Genomic DNA, 24,708 nt, shown 5'->3' with positions numbered 1-24,708 from the left:
TGTTCTGTTATTCTTCCTCTTGTTTATGGGTTCTGAGTTTGCGGTGGTGAGAGGATGGTGTCGGATCTGAAGCGACGGTGGTGGTGAGAAGGTGAGACGGCGGTTGAGAATGGTGGTGGTGACGGTGGAGAGAGAATGATCGTGGGGAGAGAATGAGTCTGAGAGAGGAAGAAAGAAGACGAATCAGGCGAAAGAGAGGAGGAAGATGATGGTGACCCGACGATGATGGCGGCGAAGGAGGTTGTAGACGACGGCAAGAGAGAAGAATCGATGAGAGAGAGGAAGAAAGGCAGTGATTCTAACAACTTTTGGCAAGATCTGAAAGATGGTCGGCGACGGTGGGCGACGGTGGTGGGTGGGGCCGGTTGTGGTGGTGGCCGGTGAGGAGAAGAAAAAGAGAAAAGAGAATTAGAAAGTTGATGAGTGTTGGACAAAATTGCCCCTCATTTTCTTCTTGATTAACAAAATTACTCCTTTTTAATTAGGAAAATGTTATATGAACACCCTTTAATCATACACCCTATTGTACACCCCATGCATTAATGACATTTTGGTAAATTCATCTCACAACCATACTTACTCTTTCATCTCCTCTCCCTTTTCTTTGCCACATGTCAGGATTTTGTGTGGGTGTAAGAGGTGTATTGTCACATGGAGGTGTACATGAATCACCACTCTTTTAATTAATAAAAAAAATGTCAAATGGAAGGGTGTACAAGGCGTATGCCACGTGGGGTTGTTTGTGTATCATTGCTCCTATATTTTAGGGCCTAATTAACATTTAGCTCCTTCTTTCTCAAACCCATTTGAATTCCTAAAGTTAATCACTCGAAATATGTTTTGAGACTCTAACAAGAAAATAACATTTTTTTTTGTGGTGGCTGGAGATTGAACCATGAACCTTGCATATATTATCTATTGTTTATACTAACTAAGTTAAGCTCACAAAGACACAAGAAAATAATATTTAAATAAAGACGAAAAATTCATTGATTTTGTTGAAATTTCAAATACGCGTTTGAGATGTTTTGAAATATTGGTGGGACAAGCAGATCATTTATGATGAAGAGGGTGAGCTTCAAGAGAATGATTCGAATTTCTTGCAGGATAGAACCAAGGAGTACTTAGGTAAATTGATATACAAACACATACACTAAAACACAACTTCTAAAGAAAAATCTAAGATGATTACGATATCGTAAAATCATTACTTTTTTTTTAAATCCAATATTCATCAGAACCTAAAGCCAACAATAGATAGGTTGGCCAATAAATCATAGCATATTTTATGCGAGACGATTTTGCTCTTTTTACCCTTATTTCCTTTTCATGGTCTCTTTTATTTTGGCGAGTTGGATCTTCTAAAAGAAATTTTCCAGAAAATGTCAATGAGAGACTTTTTGGGAAGACCATGCTTTCGTGTTTTTTCTTTTCTTTAATTGGTAGTATTTTGTTTTTCTTTCTAATTGTAATATCAACTACTATTTAATAAAAGAAACAAATATAGATATTGCGTATGGTCAAAAAGTTTCATCAGTTACTTATTTTGTGCATATACATATTAATTTTGTATATATTCAATTTTTCTAGGATTTATAATTAACTCGCGAGACTATAGAAGTGAGCTACATATATTTTGGCTATTTGTGATTCAGAAACTGAGGCATGGGGTTCAAAATTTTGTTATTGAGTCTATTGATTTATTTCATATCAGCTTTGGTTATTTTTCAACATGGGAACAGCAAAAGAGTTAACGTTGGTGGCGGTTTCGTTCAAAGAAAAGGTACTCATTTTATTCTGAATGGAAAGACACACTATGTGAATGGATTCAATTCCTATTGGTTAATGATCATGGCATCTGACCCATCTACAAGTTCTAAGGTCACTTCAAATTTCCAACAAGCTTCTCGACATGGTTTAAATGTAGGAAGAACATGGGCTTGCAACGATGGAGGTTATAAAGCTCTTCAGATCTCTCCTGGCAAGTACGATGAAAATGTCTTCAGGGTAATGTTATTTACTATACTGATTTTAATTAATTTGATGTGTTCATGTTTGATATGATATTAACAAATTAAAAACCGTTTGTGGTGGTTTTCATAACGTTGCACGAATGCTTGTCTTCCGTAATCAAAACAATTAAAACATTTTGGCCACAAAAAAAAAGTGTTTTAAACATTTGAAACGTTTTGAGAGCAAGAATGTTTTAAAAATTAGTTTACGAACATTTTTTAGAGGATTTTTAAATAAAATATGAATACAGATATAATTATGATCGTGTAAAGATTAGTAGTATATTCCCTCAAAAAAGTAAAGATTACTAGTATATGAGATGAGCTACGGTTTCTTTTATTAATTTTAGTACTTTTTTTTATAAAAACTAATAATTTTCACTGTCGTCCAAAAATATATTTTTTAAATTATTTTTATTAATCTATAATTGATAATTATCACTGTTATCAAGTATTTTCAAAGTTTAATTATATGAAGAAAAAATTCCTAACATATTCAATTTAATATATGGTTCTGTTTTTCCTACAAGACATCATTTGCAAAATAGTCTTCATTGGTCTTAATAACTATGCAAACGAAATTCTGAACAAGTCTCAGACTGCAATATATTGCTACCAAGTAAACATCCATAAATCTCATCTCATACTATAATCTTCAAAACTTTAGGAATTCCAGAACTATAACCGATGAACTCTAACAATAGAAACTGCACGTTTTCATTTTCCTGATGCAGCAAACGTTAGGTAGCAATGGCCAAAGTGTGTTATTTTTTTTGAAAATTTGTTCCCGTTATTCCACGATATTTTTACATCATAGTTGGAATTTTCGTTTAATAATATTTGCATATGTATGTAGGGATTAGATTTTGTGATATCAGAGTCAAAAAAATACGGAGTGCAACTTATACTTGGCTTGGTGAATAATTGGAATGCTTTGGGAGGAAAACATAAATATGTACAATGGGCAAGAGAACGTGGTCAACATGTCAAAAGCGACGATGACTTCTTTACACATCCCGTTGTTAAGCAATACTACAAAAACCATGTTAAGGTAAGGTATCATATCATACTTTCTTTTTGGTGTTAGGTATCATATACTTCTTGAATTAGCTCTATGGCGATAGAGGTATTGTCTGGTAAGAATATTCTTTGGATAATTGATTGCAGGCTGTGCTGACAAGAAATAACACTATAAATGGGGTGTTATATAAGGATGATCCAACCATTTTCGCTTGGGAGCTTATAAACGAACCACGTTATGTAAATGACTCTGGAAATTCAATTCAGGTCAGTTTCCTTTTTGTTTCTTCTAGTTCTATAAACAACTCTTTCATCTGTGTCTCTTTCTCAACCTTAACATGCGTAAGGAATTATCTATGTATTTAAATTTTGATGGTTTATATTTATATTTTTGTTCCAAAAGTTTAGTTTTATTTTAGAAAATAAAGATATAATTCAACCAATTTTGCCATTATACCTTAAAACAAGTAAGATTATGTTTTAATTTTACTTTTTTTTCTTCAAGATATTTGTAGTAAAATTGCATTAAAAATATACACTTCATTAAGCCAAATAAACGTATAATATAGATGCACGACTAGTTAAAAGTACACCTTATGGAATATACAAAAATCATGATTGAGAAAAGTAAATAATTTTGTTAGTATTTTTTTAATATATACATCAAAACCTTAAACCACCAATATAATATTAAATTTAATGTCATTTACAAGTCCACATTCAAATTTTTATTTTTAAATGAATTCATTATTTCTAACATGATTATATTTTTCTACAACTTGTGACAAATGTTGCAATGGAAATATAAATTAATTCTCTCTTTCTATCTTAAGAGTAAACACGTAACATAACATTGATTATCGACAAATTTAATATTACTTTGGTGGTAGTATACATGGAGTAAGTTTTATATTTAAGGATGAAAGTAGTATGAAATACGTATTTATATCTATCACTGTTATTTTCATTGACGCATAATTTGCACAAATTATTGTAGAATTGGGTTCGTGAGATGGCGACATTTGTAAAATCCATTGATAACAAACATTTGCTCGAAATAGGGCTTGAAGGGTTCTACGCTGAAACAACGCCACAAAAGCAGTTCAATCTCAATTCTGTTAAAGTCGGAACTGATTTTATCTCCAATAATCAAATTCCTCAAATCGATTTTGCTACCATTCATGTATATCCCGATGAATGGTAAATCCTACATAAATTCATCAATAATTTTTCTATTAACCTTAACTCGTTTATTTTTGTCAAATTAATTTTTTTTCTTCAAATAGTTTAGTGGATAGACTCACACACCATAAGTGTAGAGAAGTGAGAGATCTCAAGCTCAAACTGAAACCTCTAAATATAAATCTCCCTATGGCTATTGACTATGTTATACTTAGAGGACATTTTTGGTTAAATTGTTAACTCTTGTAAATGTTATTTAGAACGAACTTAATTTGGTTATTAGTTTCGTTTGATGAAAAATAATTTTTGACATAATTATTTATTACTCTAACAATAGAAGTTTGGAGAAAACATCAATTAGGAATGGAGTCTTTTTCATAAAATCATATTTGGAATAAAGTTTTTTTTGAAGTTGCTTATATATATATATAAAAACATTTGGAATAAAGTGAACATCACCATGACCCGTAAATAAAATTCAGTTGGTTGTAAGAAAGTTGTTAAGTAGGACCTGAGTTTGTACTCAAAATTTCCACTTCTTTACACTTGAGGTGAATGAGCCTAGCAACTAGGTTACTAGGAAGAAAAAAAAAATTGATTCAAAACCTATTTATTTTAGATTTTTTGAAATAGTTTTTATATTTCTTGAAAAATCTTTCAAAAATATTATTTTTTTCTTGAAGAATGACTTTTCTGTTGAAAATAAAATAACTAATTTCAAATCTTTTTCAACCATATTAAACAAAATGTAGTTTAACATGTATAGTTTTCAACTCGAATGTTTTTTCATCCACAATTTATAATACTTTTATAAAAATATTTAAAGAATAATCTCTAAATTATTTATATAAAAATAATTTTTAAAAAAAATCTAAAGCATCCATAATATTAATTGGAATTATGAATGATACAGGTTACAGGGCTCAAATGAAACAGCTAAAAGTCACTTTGTTGATGAATGGATAGAAGCTCATATTCAAGACTCAAATACTATTTTAAAAAAGCCCTTGGTTATAGCAGAGTTTGGAAAGTCTTCAAAATCACATGGATATAGCATAGCTATAAGGGATAATTACTTTAAGAAAGTATACAATGCCATATCTAGAAGTGCTATCAATGGAGGCTCATGTGCAGGTGGAATTTTCTGGCAACTCCTATCTCAAGGGATGGATACCTATGGAGATGGATATGAAGTCGTTTTTGAGAATTGTCCTTCAACTGGTGAGATCATCAAACAACAATCTATGAAGATGTCACATATCAAATAGTAGATTTTCAGAAAAATGTGCATGTTATAATATATTCCTGCTCATTCTGAGTTGTGTTTGCCTGCCTAAGAAATAATGCTTCAAGGGATGATACTAGTATATCTTTTTTTCTTCTTTTTGAATAGATAGTACGTATACCTATTCAAATTTTTATACATAATCAAAGATACTATATTACAATAATAAAGGAGCACATCCTGCACAGGTGTACAAAACTGCAAATCGGGATTAGCAATTATTCAATTTAAGTGAATGGCAGTCCAACTCAATTATTCAATTTGGAAAGGGGTTGCGCTAAGGTGACCCTCTTTCATCTTTTTTATTCTTTATTGCAGTTGAAGGTCTGAATGTTATCTTAAAAGTATCGATTGAATCGAGCATTTTTATTTTTTTGCTATGGTGTTGGTATGATGGGGAGTTGAGGGTGATGGGTGAAGGTGGAGGATGATGTTGTTGTTTGCTTGGGAGGAGAAACGGTATGAAGAGTGTCGTTCTTTGTTAGGTAATGTGGTTTTGTTGGAAAATCTACCAGACAATTGAGTTTGGAAACATGATCCTGAAAGAGGTAACTCGGTCAAAAGAGTTTATCAGTTATTAAATCTTGAAAATCACCGCAATGTTTGTGCACCACTGTCGGATTTCATTTGGAATAAAGTGGCTCCTTTAAAAGTCTCTTTTTTATTTTACTTGGAGATCCATTTGAATATGATGATTCCAACCAAAGATGACTAGGTCCGTCAAGGGGTTCTTCGTTGTGCATGTGTGGTTGTAGAAATGAGGAAACAATAAATCATCTTTTCTTGGAGTGTGACTTTTTTGGAAGAAATTTGGTGTTTTATTTTAAAATGGTTGGAGATTTCAAGTGTTCTTTCACTTGATATTGGTATGTATGCTATATAATTTGTCGATTCTATTTTATTCGAAAAGATTTTTTTTTTTTTTTTGTGAATATTCAAAAAGAGTTAAACGTTTGTTTTTCAAGTGGTTTGGTTTGGTTGTCTTGCATTTGAATCATTTTGAAGGAGAGAAACTCTCACATTTTCAGCAACAAAACTTTGTCTCTTGATCAATTGCTTACTAAGATCTAGCTTCATCCGTGGTGGTGGTTGAAATCTTTTACACCTAATGTTTTTTTTTTAACTTTAATTCTTGGTGGTCTTATCCATCCGTTTGTATAGGTTATTCCACAACTTGATGTAATTTCGTTCTTTAATTTAATATTTTTCATTGTTGTGTTATTTTTCCGGAGTCTTTATTTTAAACATGCATTGTGTTGAACCAGAGCTCATTGTTCATTGATATATATTTTTCGATTTGTTCCCTTAAACTTAACTCAGTTGGTAAGAACAATGTATGCAAGGTTTAAGGTTTGAACCTGAACACCACCAAAAAAAATCGATTTGACTTCTTATAAAAATGAGAGCATTTTTTGTTCCCAAGCTTTGAATTGCTCTCATTTTCTACGTGTAGGGCCAAAATGATCCAGGACCTTCTTTTACCGGCAGTTTAAGTATTTTTTAACCCGACATGACTCAGGAAGGATCAGGATGTATACATCTCAAAAAGTTCGTCTTTTTTTTTTGAAAAAAAAAAACTTACATGGTTATTTGGTTTGAACTTGTTGCATTGTCATGCAAGTCTATATTTTCTTGTCAAAAAAAAAAAAATGCAAGTCTATATTTTAACCGTTTTTTAAATGTGACTACCAAATACTCAATTCTTATTGGACGTTACGTTTATTTTTCTCTTCCGAAATATGTGTGGTGTTATAAAAACATGGGTTGAAAAATAGTGTATAACAAGGGATACGTCATAATGACAACAAAAAAATAAGCAGGTATAAATTAGAATAAACCACAAATTATCACTACACATCAAATTTAGTCTCTCTTTTTTTTTTTTTTTTTGTATCTAGGCATGGCAACAAAACTCATACTCATGGTTACCCATCCGAACCAAACACAATTTGATGGATTTTCCCCATTTTGACTTGTTGGAACAAAATGTGTTTCACAATGAACCTTATTAAGTTTTGATGATAACAAGGTATTAAAAATTGTCAATTGGTTATTACTAATAATTGTTCAAGTGTACAGGACCAAAGGCTACTCAAGTTATTTCAATAGGTCTTGGAAGAACAATGGAAAGAAAAAGAAATTCTGAGCATCTGAAGAAAACTGCTCCTGAAGCTAAACTGCTCCTGAAGAGATGACGTCATCAGAAGCAGAAAGTCATCAGAAGCAAAAGTTTTCATCAGAAGCAATATTTTCACCAGAAGCTACATTTGATCCTTTAATCCAACTGAAGATTCAAAGTTGCTGATTCTCAATTCAGTCTTATCAAAGAAGAACGAAGAACTGAAAGGGAGGTATCAACGGATATATGGAAAGCACTGAGCACCTGTCTCTCATTAATAGAGTTGACAAAGTACAAGTGTACAACCACTACCTCCACTACTCTGTTTTCTGTCTACGCTACAAGACAAAACAACAGCCATGCCTGCAGAATTTGTACAACTCAAGATGGGAATGAATTTGAAGTTGATCCTTCAAAGGACTACACCCAAATCAGGCAAAGGATCACTGGTGGATAATCAAAGGATTTCAAACGACTCTTTAGACGTGCTGATTATCTCAACGTCTCTTTCACGCCTCTATATAAAGGAGTGAAGACTTGAAGATTTGATAGAAAAATACATAAGTTTAAAAGCGCCAAAACTCTGTCAATTTGATTCTACAAAGCACACTGAATTTCTGCACTGATTTGATACATCTTAGAAATTCAAAGTCTAGAGTCTTTTCTGTATTGTATTGTGAACACCACTGATTGTATATCAAGTGTTCAATTCAAACTCAATTCTCTGTATTTTTGTTTGATTAGAAGTCTCTTGCCTGCGTGCTTGAGCATTAGAAGTCTCTTGCTTAGTGCTTGAGCATTGGAAGACTCTTGCGTGTGTGCTTGAGCATAGTTTTGTGAAGTCTCATACTTAGAAAGTATTGAGCAGTTGTAATCTTTGTGATTATAGTGAAATCTCCTTGGAAGTGCAAGGGGGACTGGACTACTTCCGTGTTGTGGAAGGAACCAGGATAACTGCTTGTGTCTTTGTCTTTCTTTTCTCTGCTCTGTTCTTTTCCGCTGCAATCTGACTCTGATCATTTCATCAGAAGCAATCAAACTGCTTCTGAAGTTTTATCAGAAGAAGTATTTTTTAAGAGAAAAAGAAAACACAATTCAACCCCCCCCTTCTTGTGTTTTTCACCTTCAATTGGTATCAGAGCTTGCTCTGTTATCACAGCACTTAACCGTGTTACAGTTCAAGATCTATTAGAAAAACATGTCTGGAGATGAGGAATCAACTACTACAAAATACACAAGTGTCAAGCATGACTATGATACTGCTGACAAGAAAACAGACTCTGGAAAAGCTCCAAAGTTTAATGGAGATCCAGAAGAGTTTTCATGGTGGAAAACTAATATGTACAGCTTTATCATGGGATTGGATGAAGAGCTATGGGATATACTGGAAGATGGAGTTGATGATCTGGATTTGGATGAAGAAGGAGCTGCTATAGACAGAAGAATACATACTCCTGCTCAGAAGAAGCTTTATAAGAAACACCACAAGATAAGAGGAATCATTGTGGCTTCTATACCTCGCACCGAATACATGAAAATGAGTGACAAATCTACTGCGAAAGCTATGTTTGCTTCTCTTTGTGCAAACTTTGAAGGCAGCAAGAAAGTAAAAGAGGCTAAAGCTTTGATGCTAGTTCATCAGTATGAACTTTTCAGAATGAAGGATGATGAGAGTATAGAAGAAATGTACTCAAGATTTCAAACTTTAGTTTCTGGATTGCAAATACTGAAGAAAAGCTATGTTTCTTCTGATCATGTTAGTAAGATTTTGAGAAGCCTACCTTCAAGATGGAGACCCAAAGTAACTGCTATTGAGGAAGCTAAGGATCTAAATACTTTAAGTGTTGAAGATCTTGTTAGCTCACTCAAAGTGCATGAAATGAGTTTAAATGAGCATGAAACCTCTAAGAAGAGTAAATCTATTGCTTTACCATCTAAAGGAAAGACCTCAAAATCTTCCAAAGCTTACAAAGCCAGTGAATCTGAAGAAGAATCACCTGATGGAGATTCTGATGAAGATCAATCTGTAAAGATGGCTATGCTGTCCAACAAGCTTGAGTATCTGGCAAGGAAGCAGAAGAAATTTTTGAGCAAGAGAGGTAGCTACAAGAACTCCAAGAAAGAAGATCAGAAGGGATGCTTCAATTGTAAGAAGCCTGGTCATTTCATTGCTGATTGCCCTGATCTTCAGAAGGAGAAGTTTAAAGGCAAATCCAAGAAATCAAGCTTCAATTCCAGTAAATTCAGAAAGCAAATCAAAAAGAGCTTGATGGCGACCTGGGAAGATTTGGATAGTGAATCTGGTTCTGATAAAGAAGAAGCTGATGATGATGCTAAGGCAGCCGTTGGGTTAGTGGCAACAGTATCATCAGAAGCAGTATCAGAAGCTGAATCAGATTCAGAAGATGAAAATGAGGTATATTCCAAAATCCCTAGACAAGAACTTGTTGATTCTCTAAAAGAACTTTTATCACTGTTTGAACACAAAACCAATGAGTTGACAGATTTAAAAGAAAAATATGTTGATTTGATGAAACAACAAAAGTCAACTCTATTGGAACTGAAAGCTTCTGAAGAAGAACTCAAAGGGTTTAACCTCATATCAACAACATATGAAGATAGACTCAAGAGTCTTTGTCAGAAGCTACAAGAAAAATGTGATAAAGGTTCAGGCAATAAACATGAGATTGCCTTGGATGATTTTATTATGGCTGGAATAGACAGAAGCAAAGTTGCTTCTATGATCTACAGCACATACAAGAACAAAGGCAAAGGGATTGGATATTCTGAGGAGAAATCCAAAGAATACAGTCTCAAGAGCTACTGTGATTGTATCAAGGATGGATTGAAATCCACCTTTGTGCCTGAAGGTACAAATGCTATAACTGCTGTTCAGTCAAAACCTGAAGCTTCAGGTTCACAGGCTAAGATCACATCAAAGCCAGAGAATCTTAAGATCAAGGTAATGACAAAATCTGATCCTAAGAGTCAAAAGATTAAAATTCTGAAAAGATCAGAACCTGTTCATCAGAATCTGATTAAACCAGAATCTAAAATTCCAAAACAAAAGGATCAGAAGAACAAAGCAGCTACTGCTTCTGAGAAAACAATACCAAAAGGTGTCAAACCTAAAGTATTGAATGATCAGAAGCCACTCAGCATTCACCCTAAGGTACAAGGGAGGAAAAGTAAAACCTCCAAAGCTAACCCAAAAGGACCCATAAAGATATGGGTACCTAAATCTGAATTGTCCAAAAATGCAGGTGTGCTTAAGGGCAAGAGAGAAACAAAGGTCATGGTACCTAGACAGCGGATGTTCAAGGCACATGACTGGAGAGAAAGCTTTGTTCCTTACCCTTACAATGAAAGATGGAGGAGAAGTGAAGTTTGGTGGCAACCAAACTGGAAAGATCATTGGTACAGGTACTATTGGTAATTCCTCCATCTCAATTAATAATGTGTGGCTAGTAGATGGTCTGAAGCATAACCTATTGAGCATAAGTCAATTTTGTGACAATGGGTATGATGTAACGTTCAGTAAGACCAACTGCACACTAGTTAACAAGGATGACAAATCCATTACATTCAAGGGAAAGAGAGTTGAGAATGTCTATAAAATAAATTTCTCTGATCTGGCTGATCAGAAGGTAGTTTGCCTTCTGTCAATGAATGATAAAAAATGGGTATGGCATAAAAGGTTGGGACATGCTAATTGGAGATTAATTTCTAAAATTAGCAAGTTACAACTGGTCAAAGGATTGCCTAACATTGATTATCATTCAGATGCACTTTGTGGTGCATGTCAGAAAGGGAAAATTGTGAAAAGTTCGTTCAAATCTAAAGACATTGTATCAACCTCCAGACCCTTAGAATTACTCCATATTGATCTTTTTGGTCCAGTTAACACTGCATCCTTATATGGAAGTAAATATGGATTAGTCATTGTTGATGATTACAGCAGATGGACTTGGGTAAAATTCATTAAAAGTAAAGACTATGCATGTGAAGTGTTTAGCAGCTTCTGCACTCAAATACAATCTGAAAAAGAATTGAAAATTTTGAAAGTCAGAAGTGATCATGGTGGAGAATTTGAAAATGAGCCATTTGAACTTTTTTGTGAAAAACATGGGATTCTCCATGAATTTTCTTCTCCTAGAACTCCACAACAAAATGGGGTTGTAGAAAGAAAGAACAGAACCTTACAAGAAATGGCCAGAACCATGATCCATGAAAACAACTTAGCTAAACATTTTTGGGCAGAAGCAGTCAATACTTCATGTTATATTCAAAATAGGATCTATATCAGACCTATGTTGGAGAAAACAGCATATGAACTCTTTAAAGGAAGAAGACTCAATATCTCTTACTTTCATCAGTTTGGATGTACTTGTTACATCTTAAACACTAAAGACTATCTGAAGAAATTTGATGCCAAGGCTCAAAGAGGAATCTTTTTAGGTTACTCTGAAAGGTCAAAGGCATACAGAGTGTATAATTCAGAAACACAATGTGTTGAAGAATCTATGCATGTAAAATTTGATGATAGAGAGCCTGGAAGTAAAACTTCAGAGCAAAGTGAAAGTAATGCAGGTACAACTGATTCTGAAGATGCATCAGAATCTGATCAACCTTCTGATTCTGAAAAGTATACAGAAGTTGAATCTTGTCCAGAAGCTGAAATCACTCCAGAAGCTGAGTCTAATTCAGAAGCAGAATCTAGCCCAAAAGTACAGAATGAAAGTGCTTCTGAGGACTTTCAAGATAACACTCAGCAGGTTATTCAACCTAAATTCAAGCACAAATCTTCACATCCTGAGGAGTTAATCATTGGAAGCAAAGATAGTCCTAGAAGAACAAGATCACATTTTAGACAAGAAGAGTCATTAATAGGACTGCTTTCAATAATTGAGCCTAAAACTGTTGAAGAAGCTCTCTCAGATGATGGATGGATATTAGCTATGCAAGAAGAGCTAAATCAATTCCAAAGGAATGATGTGTGGGATCTGGTACCCAAACCTTCTCAGAAGAACATTATTGGAACAAAATGGGTATTCAGAAACAAGCTGAATGAACAAGGAGAAGTAACCAGAAACAAAGCCAGACTTGTTGCTCAAGGCTACAGTCAACAAGAAGGCATTGATTACACTGAAACATTTGCTCCAGTTGCAAGATTGGAAGCAATCAGGTTACTTCTATCCTACGCAATTAATCATGGCATAATATTATATCAAATGGATGTCAAAAGTGCCTTTCTTAATGGTGTCATTGAAGAAGAAGTGTATGTTAAACAACCTCCTGGGTTTGAGGATCTTAAGCATCCTGACCATGTTTATAAACTTAAGAAATCACTATATGGCTTGAAACAAGCTCCCAGAGCTTGGTATGATAGACTAAGTAATTTCTTAATTAAAAATGATTTTGAAAGAGGACAAGTTGACACAACACTCTTCAGAAGGACTCTTAAGAAAGATATTTTGATTGTGCAAATATATGTTGATGATATAATATTTGGTTCTACTAATGCATCTCTTTGCAAAGAATTTTCTAAGTTAATGCAGGATGAATTTGAAATGAGTATGATGGGAGAATTGAAATTCTTTCTGGGAATTCAAATCAACCAAAGTAAAGAAGGAGTATATGTTCATCAAACAAAATATACAAAGGAGCTTCTGAAGAAGTTCAAGCTAGAAGATTGTAAAGTGATGAACACTCCAATGCATCCAACCTGCACCTTAAGCAAAGAAGATACTGGAACAGTAGTAGACCAGAAGCTATACAGAGGTATGATTGGTTCTCTGTTATACCTCACTGCATCTAGACCTGATATTTTATTCAGTGTATGCTTGTGTGCAAGATTTCAATCAGATCCTAGAGAATCTCATTTAACTGCAGTTAAGAGAATCTTCAGGTATCTGAAAGGAACAACTAATCTTGGACTCCTGTATAGGAAATCCCTAGATTATAAGTTGATTGGATTCTGTGATGCTGATTATGCTGGTGATAGGATTGAAAGAAAATCAACCAGTGGAAATTGTCAATTCCTGGGAGAGAATCTGATATCCTGGGCAAGCAAAAGACAAGCAACTATTGCTATGTCTACAGCAGAAGCAGAGTACATTTCAGCTGCAAGTTGTTGCACACAACTACTTTGGATGAAACATCAGTTGGAAGACTATCAGATCAATGCTAACAGTATTCCCATTTATTGTGATAATACTGCTGCTATTTGTTTGTCAAAGAATCCAATTCTACATTCAAGAGCCAAGCATATTGAAATCAAACACCATTTTATCAGAGACTATGTTCAAAAAGGAATTTTAGATATACAATTCATTGATACTGAACATCAATGGGCTGATATATTTACAAAACCTTTGTCTGTTGAAAGATTTGATTTTATTAAGAAAAATTTGAACATGCATTTTGTGTCTGATTGAAAAATTGCTTGCCTCTGAATAAGAAGTTTGGTTCTGAAGTTTATTCAGAAGCATTTTGGTTCATCAGAAGCTCTTAACTGAGGTTCTGAGGAAAATGTGCTTCTGAAGATGACGTCAGCACTAAAACTTCAGAAGTGTTATTCTTTGCTTCTGAATAGCTTGGCTAGTGGGAACGTTGGCAGTTACTTTATGTAACAGCTGTCCCATTACCCAAAAGGTAGTTTTCTGAAGAGTCTCTGACGTGGTCTATTTGTATTGGAGTATAACAAAAAGGGCAATGATGTTTTTATTCGCTTTTTGACGTACTTACACGCGCCCCAAATTTGTCATTAATGCTGTGTTTGTTTGTCCCCTCTGAATTACAAACGTTTTAATAAAAACACTAAGTCATTTCACACACTTCTCACTTCACAACAAACACTTTCTATTTTCTTCTCAACCCTCTGCGAACGTAAGCGCATTCTCTCATCCTCTCAAAACACCTTAGAACCCTAATTCTACTTCAAATAAATGGCATCTTCAAGTTCTTCCGGTGGTTCTTCATCGAATATGGATATAGATACTCCTGCTTATGAAATCAAAGGAAGAACTATGTCGATTGAGGAATGGGATCTAATCATTCAAGCGGAAAATCCAGTGGATTTCACTTCTCTAACTCATCATGGATGCGACTTGGTAAGATTCTACAAGAAGCAGAAGCTAATGAGTTACTTCAGTCTTCTCAACGGTCCTACTTATGAAGTGCTTGTCAGACAATTCTGGGTAAGAGCTTCAGTGTTTGACAAAGTTGCTGCTAAACAGGAAGAAGCTCAGATGATTCTGGTTGATCCTACTTTGGAGGGAAAAACCAGAGAAGAAATGGGTCTACTCGCCTTCACTGGGACTGAGATTAGATCAAACGTCATGGGGATTCCTGTAACAATCAATGAGCATGTGATTGCTCAAGCCATGAGAAGGGATGCTTCTGGGACATACGATGGAGAAGAGATTCCTAACCCCAGAACAAGCCCATGGAAGGAGATAGTAAACAACACTATCTACGGATCAAAGGATGCTAAGCCTTACAGCACCTTAAGCATGGAAAAGAAAATGCTGCTGAAGATCCAAAATGAAAACATTTTTCCCAAAGGTGGAGGAAATGATCAACCTTCACTTGGTCACAAAGTCTTTCTGCATCACACCATCTCTCAGGAAACAACAATGAACGTTCCCAAGTATATGTTTAAATACATGATCAAGGAACTCAAGAAGAGCCAGATGGAGAACAGGAAGTTTGTTCCCTATGGAAGGCTGCTCTCCATAATCTTTCAAGAAGGAGGACTCCTAAGTGCCCTGAAAGACGTGGGTATTTATGATAATCAGAAGCTGGGAGCAGTCACAGGAAAAATAATCAATGGGGCAACCTTAGTCAAGATGAGGCTGATTTCAACATGCAGCAAACTAGATACAGATATGCATGAATCTGATGTCATATCTGATCTAGTCACTCATCACATCCCCATCTGCAAGAAAGATCCCCTGGATGTGCAGAGGGCCTACATCTTAGACTACTACAAGAGCTACAACAAGAAAATCAGCCTGAAAGATATCCCAGAAGAAATGTATGGTGGTGATCTGCCTGTGGCCAAAGGCAGAAAATCTAAAAAGAAGCAGATCACCAAGGAAGAATACCTTGCTGAAGATGCTACTGAGGTGGGTGCTCAGAAGCATAAGAAAGCTAAGAAGGAAAAATCTGCTATGTCCACCATTCTTGAGGAAGTGGAGGATTTGGATGATGTCCCTCTTATCAGAAAAAGGACAAGGAGTACTCAAGAAACAGCAGAACAGCCTGCTTCTGAACAAGCTGGTTCTGAACAAGCTGCTTCTGATCAAGCTGCTTCTGAAAAGCCTCCAAGTCCCAAAAATAAAAGAGAAGCTGCTCTTCAGACCATCAAAAGGAAGAGGTCTAATTTAACAAGAAATCTGAAGACAGCTGAAGGAAGAAGGGCACAAATGTTGGAAGAACTGGAAGAGAACTGGGATGAAGACTCAAGCCCTAAGAAAGCAAAAAGGACTGCAACTTCTGAGCCCATAGTCATGCCCAGCTTCGAAATGACTGAAGAAATGAAGCAGTATACTAGGGAGGTTGCTGCATCCAAGATAGCAGAGAAGAAAAGGATGAAGATTTTGTATGAAGAAGAAAGGGATGAACGTCTCAAGGCTGCAGGGTATGTGCCTACTCCTGACATTGCTGCTTTAGCATCGGAGTTAGAAACTGTTAAGTATGGAGCAACTCTGCTTTCTCAAGCCTTGAAGAATAAGCAAGCTTCAGGAGCAACTTCATCAGAACCAGCTTCAGAAGCTCCAGAAGCAGTTCATCCAGAAGCTCAGTCTTCAGGTAATCCATCTAACGCTCCAACTAATACTCAGATTCCTTCTCTACCCTCTTCACCCTCTTCATCATCAACAGAATCAGATGACCAACCCCTTAGCCAACACATAGACAAGCTTCTAAAAACCAAACCTACCAAACTAACAGATTTAGGAACACTTGACTGGGAGCAAACTCAAATAGAATTTTCTAAGAATAGAATTAAACTTTGTGAGAAATTCAATTTGCCTCCTACTCATCCACTCTTTCCAGATAATCCTGAACCTGTTAGTGTACAACAACCTCAACCCAACCCTGAACCTACAACAAACTCACCACATAACTCAACCACACAAAAAGCCTCTGAAGTAGCTTCAGATGCAACTACTTCAGAAACTCCCCAACACCAAGAATCCTCAACCCTTCACAACTTAGAAAAACATCTAGGTGGTGAAATGCAACCAACACCCACTAAGGCCTCTAAGACAGTTCCTGAAAAGACTGTCTTGGAAACCCAAACAGAAACCCAAACCATCCCTGAGCAAACTGTTCAGGAGCAAACTGCCTCTGAACAAGTTGCTCCTGACCAAACAACTTCTGACCAACATATACCTTCTGACCAAACAACAGAACAACAACAACAACCAGATTCACCCACTATAATAGACTTAACCCCTGACAAACCTTCCACATCAAATACAACTCAAACTGAACCTTCACCCATCCCTGACCATATCCTAGAGTCTGAGTATATAGAGGAACAGCTGATTAGACTTAGTGATGAGATTCAGGCACTGATTCTTCGCAGAACAGTTCCTGTACCTCCTATTCACTATTATGATCAGTGGATGGATCTACAGAAAAGCTTTGATGAGCTGCTGGATCAGCTTAGAACTAAATGTGTGTCATCTCACTCTGCTATGCTGAAGAAGCTTTTGGATGATATGCATGAAGCAGCTAAGGAGAAAGAGCTGAATTTTGTGCCTCTGCTGGACATCACTCCTTTCTATCCAGAAGAAGAGTACATCACTAGGGCTGCTAGAATTCAGGCTGGATATAAAAGAAGAATGAGAGAAAAGGATGAGCTACTTCAAAAGAAGGATGATCAGATCAAGTATCTCTTAGAACAGTTGTATAAGCAAGCCCAACCTTAGTTGCACACCCAACTCTAGCTTGTTTTTTACTTTTGTTCTTAGTAGCTGTGTCTTTGTATCTTAATCTTTCTTTCTATATATATTATCATTGTTTCTGAATCTTGTGCTTTTTCACCTTCAATATGTTTTACAAGCTTTAACTCTGATGATATTTACTGTTTTCAATGCTGCTTGCTCTGAAAGATTATATGTTTATTCTTTTGTTTTGTTTTGGCTCTGATACTCTTTCTTTTGTTTCTATTCTTTTTGTTGATGACAAAAGGGGGAGTAAATGTATAGTATTTGTTAAGGCACTGAGCCCTGCTATAACAACCTCTAAATTTCTTTTAAATACCTCTGATTTGATTTTTATGAGTATTTTATTGAAATTTAATTAATAAGAATAGAACTTAGGGGGAGCTTACAAACCTCACCTTAAAGAACTATTAGACTCAGGGGGAGCTTACAAACCTCTGTCCCAGTAGTCAACTTATTAATTAGATCAACAACAATTGAACATTTTAAATACTATTGTTTGTCATCATCAAAAAGGGGGAGATTGTTGGAACAAAATGTGTTTCACAATGAACCTTATTAAGTTTTGATGATAACAAGGTATTAAAAATTGTCAATTGGTTATTACTAATAATTGTTCAAGTGTACAGGACCAAAGGCTACTCAAGTTATTTCAATAGGTCTTGGAAGAACAATGGAAAGAAAAAGAAATTCTGAGCATCTGAAGAAAACTGCTCCTGAAGCTAAACTGCTCCTGAAGAGATGACGTCATCAGAAGCAGAAAGTCATCAGAAGCAAAAGTTTTCATCAGAAGCAATATTTTCACCAGAAGCTACATTTGATCCTTTAATCCAACTGAAGATTCAAAGTTGCTGATTCTCAATTCAGTCTTATCAAAGAAGAACGAAGAACTGAAAGGGAGGTATCAACGGATATATGGAAAGCACTGAGCACCTGTCTCTCATTAATAGAGTTGACAAAGTACAAGTGTACAACCACTACCTCCACTACTCTGTTTTCTGTCTACGCTACAAGACAAAACAACAGCCATGCCTGCAGAATTTGTACAACTCAAGATGGGAATGAATTTGAAGTTGATCCTTCAAAGGACTACACCCAAATCAGGCAAAGGATCACTGGTGGATAATCAAAGGATTTCAAACGACTCTTTAGACGTGCTGATTATCTCAACGTCTCTTTCACGCCTCTATATAAAGGAGTGAAGACTTGAAGATTTGATAGAAAAATACATAAGTTTAAAAGCGCCAAAACTCTGTCAATTTGATTCTACAAAGCACACTGAATTTCTGCACTGATTTGATACATCTTAGAAATTCAAAGTCTAGAGTCTTTTCTGTATTGTATTGTGAACACCACTGATTGTATATCAAGTGTTCAATTCAAACTCAATTCTCTGTATTTTTGTTTGATTAGAAGTCTCTTGCCTGCGTGCTTGAGCATTAGAAGTCTCTTGCTTAGTGCTTGAGCATTGGAAGACTCTTGCGTGTGTGCTTGAGCATAGTTTTGTGAAGTCTCATACTTAGAAAGTATTGAGCAGTTGTAATCTTTGTGATTATAGTGAAATCTCCTTGGAAGTGCAAGGGGGACTGGACTACTTCCGTGTTGTGGAAGGAACCAGGATAACTGCTTGTGTCTTTGTCTTTCTTTTCTCTGCTCTGTTCTTTTCCGCTGCAATCTGACTCTGATCATTTCATCAGAAGCAATCAAACTGCTTCTGAAGTTTTATCAGAAGAAGTATTTTTTAAGAGAAAAAGAAAACACAATTCAACCCCCCCCTTCTTGTGTTTTTCACCTTCAATTGGTATCAGAGCTTGCTCTGTTATCACAGCACTTAACCGTGTTACAGTTCAAGATCTATTAGAAAAACATGTCTGGAGATGAGGAATCAACTACTACAAAATACACAAGTGTCAAGCATGACTATGATACTGCTGACAAGAAAACAGACTCTGGAAAAGCTCCAAAGTTTAATGGAGATCCAGAAGAGTTTTCATGGTGGAAAACTAATATGTACAGCTTTATCATGGGATTGGATGAAGAGCTATGGGATATACTGGAAGATGGAGTTGATGATCTGGATTTGGATGAAGAAGGAGCTGCTATAGACAGAAGAATACATACTCCTGCTCAGAAGAAGCTTTATAAGAAACACCACAAGATAAGAGGAATCATTGTGGCTTCTATACCTCGCACCGAATACATGAAAATGAGTGACAAATCTACTGCGAAAGCTATGTTTGCTTCTCTTTGTGCAAACTTTGAAGGCAGCAAGAAAGTAAAAGAGGCTAAAGCTTTGATGCTAGTTCATCAGTATGAACTTTTCAGAATGAAGGATGATGAGAGTATAGAAGAAATGTACTCAAGATTTCAAACTTTAGTTTCTGGATTGCAAATACTGAAGAAAAGCTATGTTTCTTCTGATCATGTTAGTAAGATTTTGAGAAGCCTACCTTCAAGATGGAGACCCAAAGTAACTGCTATTGAGGAAGCTAAGGATCTAAATACTTTAAGTGTTGAAGATCTTGTTAGCTCACTCAAAGTGCATGAAATGAGTTTAAATGAGCATGAAACCTCTAAGAAGATATGGGAACGGGGAATGTAAAACCCGTCCCCATCCCGCCCTATTGACATGCCTAGTTGTATCTGTATTCCTTTGGTTTTAAAATTTAGTCTCTAATTGTAACAAAAAAAATTAGTTTATATTATATAATTGTAGTAAGAAATTTTAAAGTATATGAAATTTGCCGTTATTTTTTTGTGTTAATCCTTGAATCGTAACATTGCGTATTTAACATTTTGCGTTTTAGTTCACATGTCCTATCTCAATTGAGAAAATGTTGAAATTACTACGTTAGACGTTATTATTGGAATTCAAACTCCGATATGGCGACATCTTCATTTATGTATTTGAGTTTACAATGACTTTATCATTTCGTCAATCTAAAGAAAACATTTAACTTTTTGTCAAAGAAAAAACATTTCGCACTGCTCCCCTAAATAAAATAAAAAAATCAACTACCCTTGTTTATATATTATCGTGGACAATTGTTGTGTTTGACTAACAATGTGTGACCATTGCATTTGTTTTTATAGGTAAATATGGTGATTAGCTAGCATGTTATGTAAGGATATCAAGTTTAAATTTCTCTCACGAAGTCATTTGGATGTCGCAAAACCCCTTGAACAATGAAAGGAATGTTTAAAGAAAGACAAAAAAACTTTATTAATTGACTTTTTTTTTTTTTTTTGGAATATTAATTGACTGTTTAAATACCCATTTGAAGTCTTTTAAAATAGATATAAATAAACTTATATACAAAAATACACTGCAAAACAAAAATCCAAGTTGATCACTATTTTCATCGTAAATTAAATAATTTTTTAAAAAATTCAAACAACCTCAACCTAAAGCCTACAATAGGGGATGTGATTCACGACAGTCAATTAAATATTACAGTCATAAAGTCAACTAAAGCTCAACCGTTGATCTATTATACGGTTCAGATCTACTTATTTAATTTTCTTCTCAACACACCACACCAAAATGATTCGTTGATAAATAAAAACTGAAAAGCACCATTTTTAACTTCCATCTTTCTCTCTTGAATGAAATTGGCCAATTTTTTTTTTACCGTCTTCTTGATTCAGATAGGTTCATAGGTTCCACTGGTGATGAGTTTACTCAATTTCACAATTATTCAAGACATCGGCAAAAAGACCCTTGGTTTAACTCAGATGGTTCATTGTTATTCGAATGGAAAACGGTAAATGTAGCGGTGTGGTGTGTTGCGGTTGAGGCAACAATAGTGTTGGCATGAGATGAATCAGAATATGAAATCGAGTAAATTGACATGAACTGGAATTCAATAGTGTTGGTATGAATGGGCAAATGAATTGACCAGAGAACATGAGTGTATCTTCCTTAGAACAAAATAATAGATTTATGCAGAAGCATAGGAACCAACTATGAAAGTGTCTTTTCACTTTTTACTATCCCGTGCTTTTGTCCTTATGATGATCGATCCCAGCCTTAGAATAGATCGGATGACACATATTTATTTGACTGTGTGACTGCCGTGAATCACAAGTTACTCATTATAACCTAACTTGCATTGCATGCAAAAAGAAAGTTATCAAAAAAAGTCATTGAAATACTTATTAGAAGACGTATTATGTAATACTAGCTTGTTACTAATTTTGTGGGTATTAGCTGGTGAAATTAACTTTGTACATTTATAACCGAGACTTGAGAGTTAGAGTTACGAACATTGTTTATCAATTCAAAAAACACATATTTTGGTTGTTGAGAATTTTTTTACATAGTGATATAGAACTTAGGCATGGGGTTTCAAATTTTGGTATGGACTTTCCTTGTGACTCTGGCTGTTATTCAACATGGGAACACCCAAAAAGTTAACGTTGGTGTTGGTTTCGTTCAAAGAAAAGGAATCCATTTTCTTATGAATGGGAAGACACACTATGTGAATGGATTCAATTCCCACTGGTTGATGATTATGGCAGCTGACCTATCTACAAGACCCAAAGTTACATCTGCATTTCAACAAGCTTCACAACATGGTTTAAATGTAGGAAGAACATGGGCTTTCAATGATGGAGGCTATAAAGCCCTTCAAATTTCTCCTGGTTTTTATGATGAAACTGTTTTTCAGGTAATTTCTTTCTTCTTCTTTTTTGTTGACAAAAGAATAATCTTTTTATGGTTGTACAAATTTAAAATAGGCAATTCATGTAAATTGTAAGGGTGAGGGTATAAATTTAGGGGTATAGGGTAAAATTTCCAGTTTTTGGGAGTGGTTTCTGCAGGCTGTTTATAGACCCAGTTTTGATGGATGATTTCGGATGTCAGCCATTACTTTTCACATCCTGTGACGTTCTCGCGCGTCCTATTCAGATTCTAAAATTCGAAATATTTCACCGTGTTATTGAAGGTTTTTATGTTGTTCGGATTCTAAAATCCAAACTGCATAGGGCGCAGTGAGAAACTCATACGGTGGAAAAAGAAACAGTCTCGAATGTCTATGAACTTATGGGGCCTTTTAGGATCTCTTTGACTTTGTTTGTTATGGTGTTCCGCCTATTTATGACATCCGTGTGTTTGAGTTTTTCCGATTTGTTTGTAGGTCAGGCGCATCTTATGCAAGTTTAGTCTAAGTAATATTAGTTTTGTTTTTAATTATGAAGTTCAAACATTGAAATCAAAAGAAAATGTGTTGTCATTTGATTTTTTCTTTTCTTCTCTTTTTGTTTTTAGATAAATTAATACAAAACAACAGTGAACATATTTACTTCTACTTTGATTTCTTTTTCTTCCTTTTTTTTTTTTTGGATAATTTAATTAATCTTGAAAATGTGTTCTCATTCCACATATTTACTCCATATATGCAGGGATTAGATTTTGTGATATCAGAGGCAAGCAAATATGGAGTGAAATTGATACTAAGCTTAGCCAATAATTGGAATAATTTTGGAGGCAAAAACAAATATGTTCAATGGGCAAGAGAACACGGTCATAACATAAAAAATGACGACGACTTCTTTACACACCCTCTTGTTAAGCAATACTACAAAAATCATGTTAAAGTACCATAATTCTTTAATTCTATACATCTTGAATTAGTTTTATAAATTTGTATTGGCTATTTACTTTTCCTGGAAATACAACAAAATTATACCAATGGGATTTTTATACAATAAGCCACTGTATAAATTAATTTTAATTTTTGCTCCTCTTTAATTTCTATATGAATCTTGTTGGTGTTCTTTGCATCATCTTTTGCTTAACAAAGGTATAATTTTAATTTATTTACAATAAGCTAATGTATAAATTATTTTTAATTCACTGGATTGTTAAAAGTAATTTTATATACTGTCATGTTTTCATGTATTTAACCCTAAAATTTGGCAACATTATTCTTTGGATGATTGATTGCAGGTTGTGCTTACAAGAAAGAACACCATTAGTGGGGTGTTAGTGTTATACAAGGATGACCCAACAATTTTTGCTTGGGAGCTAATGAATGAACCTCGCGTACATGACTTTGGAAAATCGATTCAGGTACATTATTTATACTTTTTTTTTTTTAAGGAAGGTACATTTATATACATGTACACCTTGTAACAAATGGTAGGATGGAAACATAAATTAATTTTCTCATCTGATGGATAAAGTTGAAAACCAATATCAATCGTGAACAAAATTACTCAAATTCTATATATTTTGTAGTCCGTAGCATGAAGTATGTATTTATATTTCTCACCGTTCATTGTCGTTGAAATCAAATTATTATGAATTTTTTACACATAATTTGCATGAACTTATTATAAATTTTTTACACATAATTTGCATGAACTATTGTAGAATTGGATTAGTGAGATGGTGCCCTATGTCAAATCCCTCGATGGCAATCATTTGCTCGAAATAGGGCTTGAAGGATTTTATGGTGAAACAATGCCGGAAAAGAAGCAGTAGTTCAATCCCTATTATGATCTATTCGGAAGTGATTTCATCTCCAACACTCAAATTCCTGAGATTGACTTTGCCACAATTCATTTATACCCTGATTCATGGTAATTAAATCATATATAAATTCATCAATAACCTAATTTTTTCACGTAATATAAAAAATAAATATTAATTAGGATAAGGAATGATCATTTAGGTTACGCCACTCAGACGAAGCCGCCAAAGGTGTATTTTTTGATAAATGGATAGGAGCACATATTCAAGATGCAAATACTATTTTAGTAAAGCCAATCATTGTACAAGAGTTTGGAACGTTTTCAAGGTTACCTGGATATCGCACAGATCAAAGGGACAGTTACTTTAACAAAATTTATAGTGCCATATCTACAAGTGCTATCAGTGGAGGCTCATGCGCGGGTGGAATTTTCTGGCAACTCATGTCTCAAGGAATGGATGGCTATGGAGATGGTTATGAAGTTGTTCTTAAGAATAATCCTTCAACCGCAGAAGTCATCAGACAACAATCTCTGAAGATGTCAAATATCAAGTAGTCCTTAATAAGTGGCATTGTGGTGTTGTTTTGCTATGTTTTAGTTTTTGTTAGCTTCTAATTTGGTGTATTAGTGTAGCTGGGCGGTTTACATCGCTGA

General features: G+C 34.9%; 1 protein-coding gene and 1 pseudogene across 2 annotated transcripts; both read left to right on the top strand.

The window, feature by feature from the left end:
• Positions 1-1,571: 1,571 nt before the first annotated feature.
• Positions 1,572-5,759, top strand: LOC11407616 (mannan endo-1,4-beta-mannosidase 4). Of its 2 annotated transcripts, XM_039829728.1 has the most exons (6): positions 1,572-1,783; positions 1,928-2,007; positions 2,869-3,063; positions 3,180-3,299; positions 4,030-4,232; positions 5,128-5,759. In XM_039829728.1, the coding sequence occupies exons 1-6, from the start codon at positions 1,666-1,668 to the stop codon at positions 5,480-5,482; spliced, it is 1,071 nt and encodes a 356-aa protein (XP_039685662.1). In that variant the 5' UTR covers positions 1,572-1,665; the 3' UTR covers positions 5,483-5,759. The 2 variants fall into 2 exon arrangements, with proteins under 2 accessions (XP_039685662.1, XP_024630868.1); XM_024775100.2 differs by having other exon boundaries at positions 1,572-2,007.
• A 16,155-nt stretch (positions 5,760-21,914) lies between these two features.
• LOC11411090 (mannan endo-1,4-beta-mannosidase 4-like) lies at positions 21,915-24,609 on the top strand (annotated as a pseudogene).
• The last annotated feature ends 99 nt before the right edge of the window (positions 24,610-24,708 follow it).

Source organism: Medicago truncatula, chromosome 1 (assembly GCF_003473485.1).
Source record: "Medicago truncatula cultivar Jemalong A17 chromosome 1, MtrunA17r5.0-ANR, whole genome shotgun sequence".
In the NCBI taxonomy this organism is placed as follows: domain Eukaryota; kingdom Viridiplantae; phylum Streptophyta; class Magnoliopsida; order Fabales; family Fabaceae; genus Medicago; species Medicago truncatula.
This window is presented reverse-complemented; position numbering and strand designations above follow the sequence as displayed.

Excerpts from the sequence above, each read along its gene's own strand:
- LOC11407616 (XM_024775100.2), top strand. The coding sequence starts at position 1,666 with ATGGGGTTCAAAATTTTGTTATTGAGTCTATTGATTTATTTCATATCA. Across the intron at positions 2,008-2,868 it reads ACGATGAAAATGTCTTCAGG|GGATTAGATTTTGTGATATC; the intron begins GTAATGTTATTT and ends ATATGTATGTAG. Across the intron at positions 3,064-3,179 it reads ACTACAAAAACCATGTTAAG|GCTGTGCTGACAAGAAATAA; the intron begins GTAAGGTATCAT and ends AATTGATTGCAG.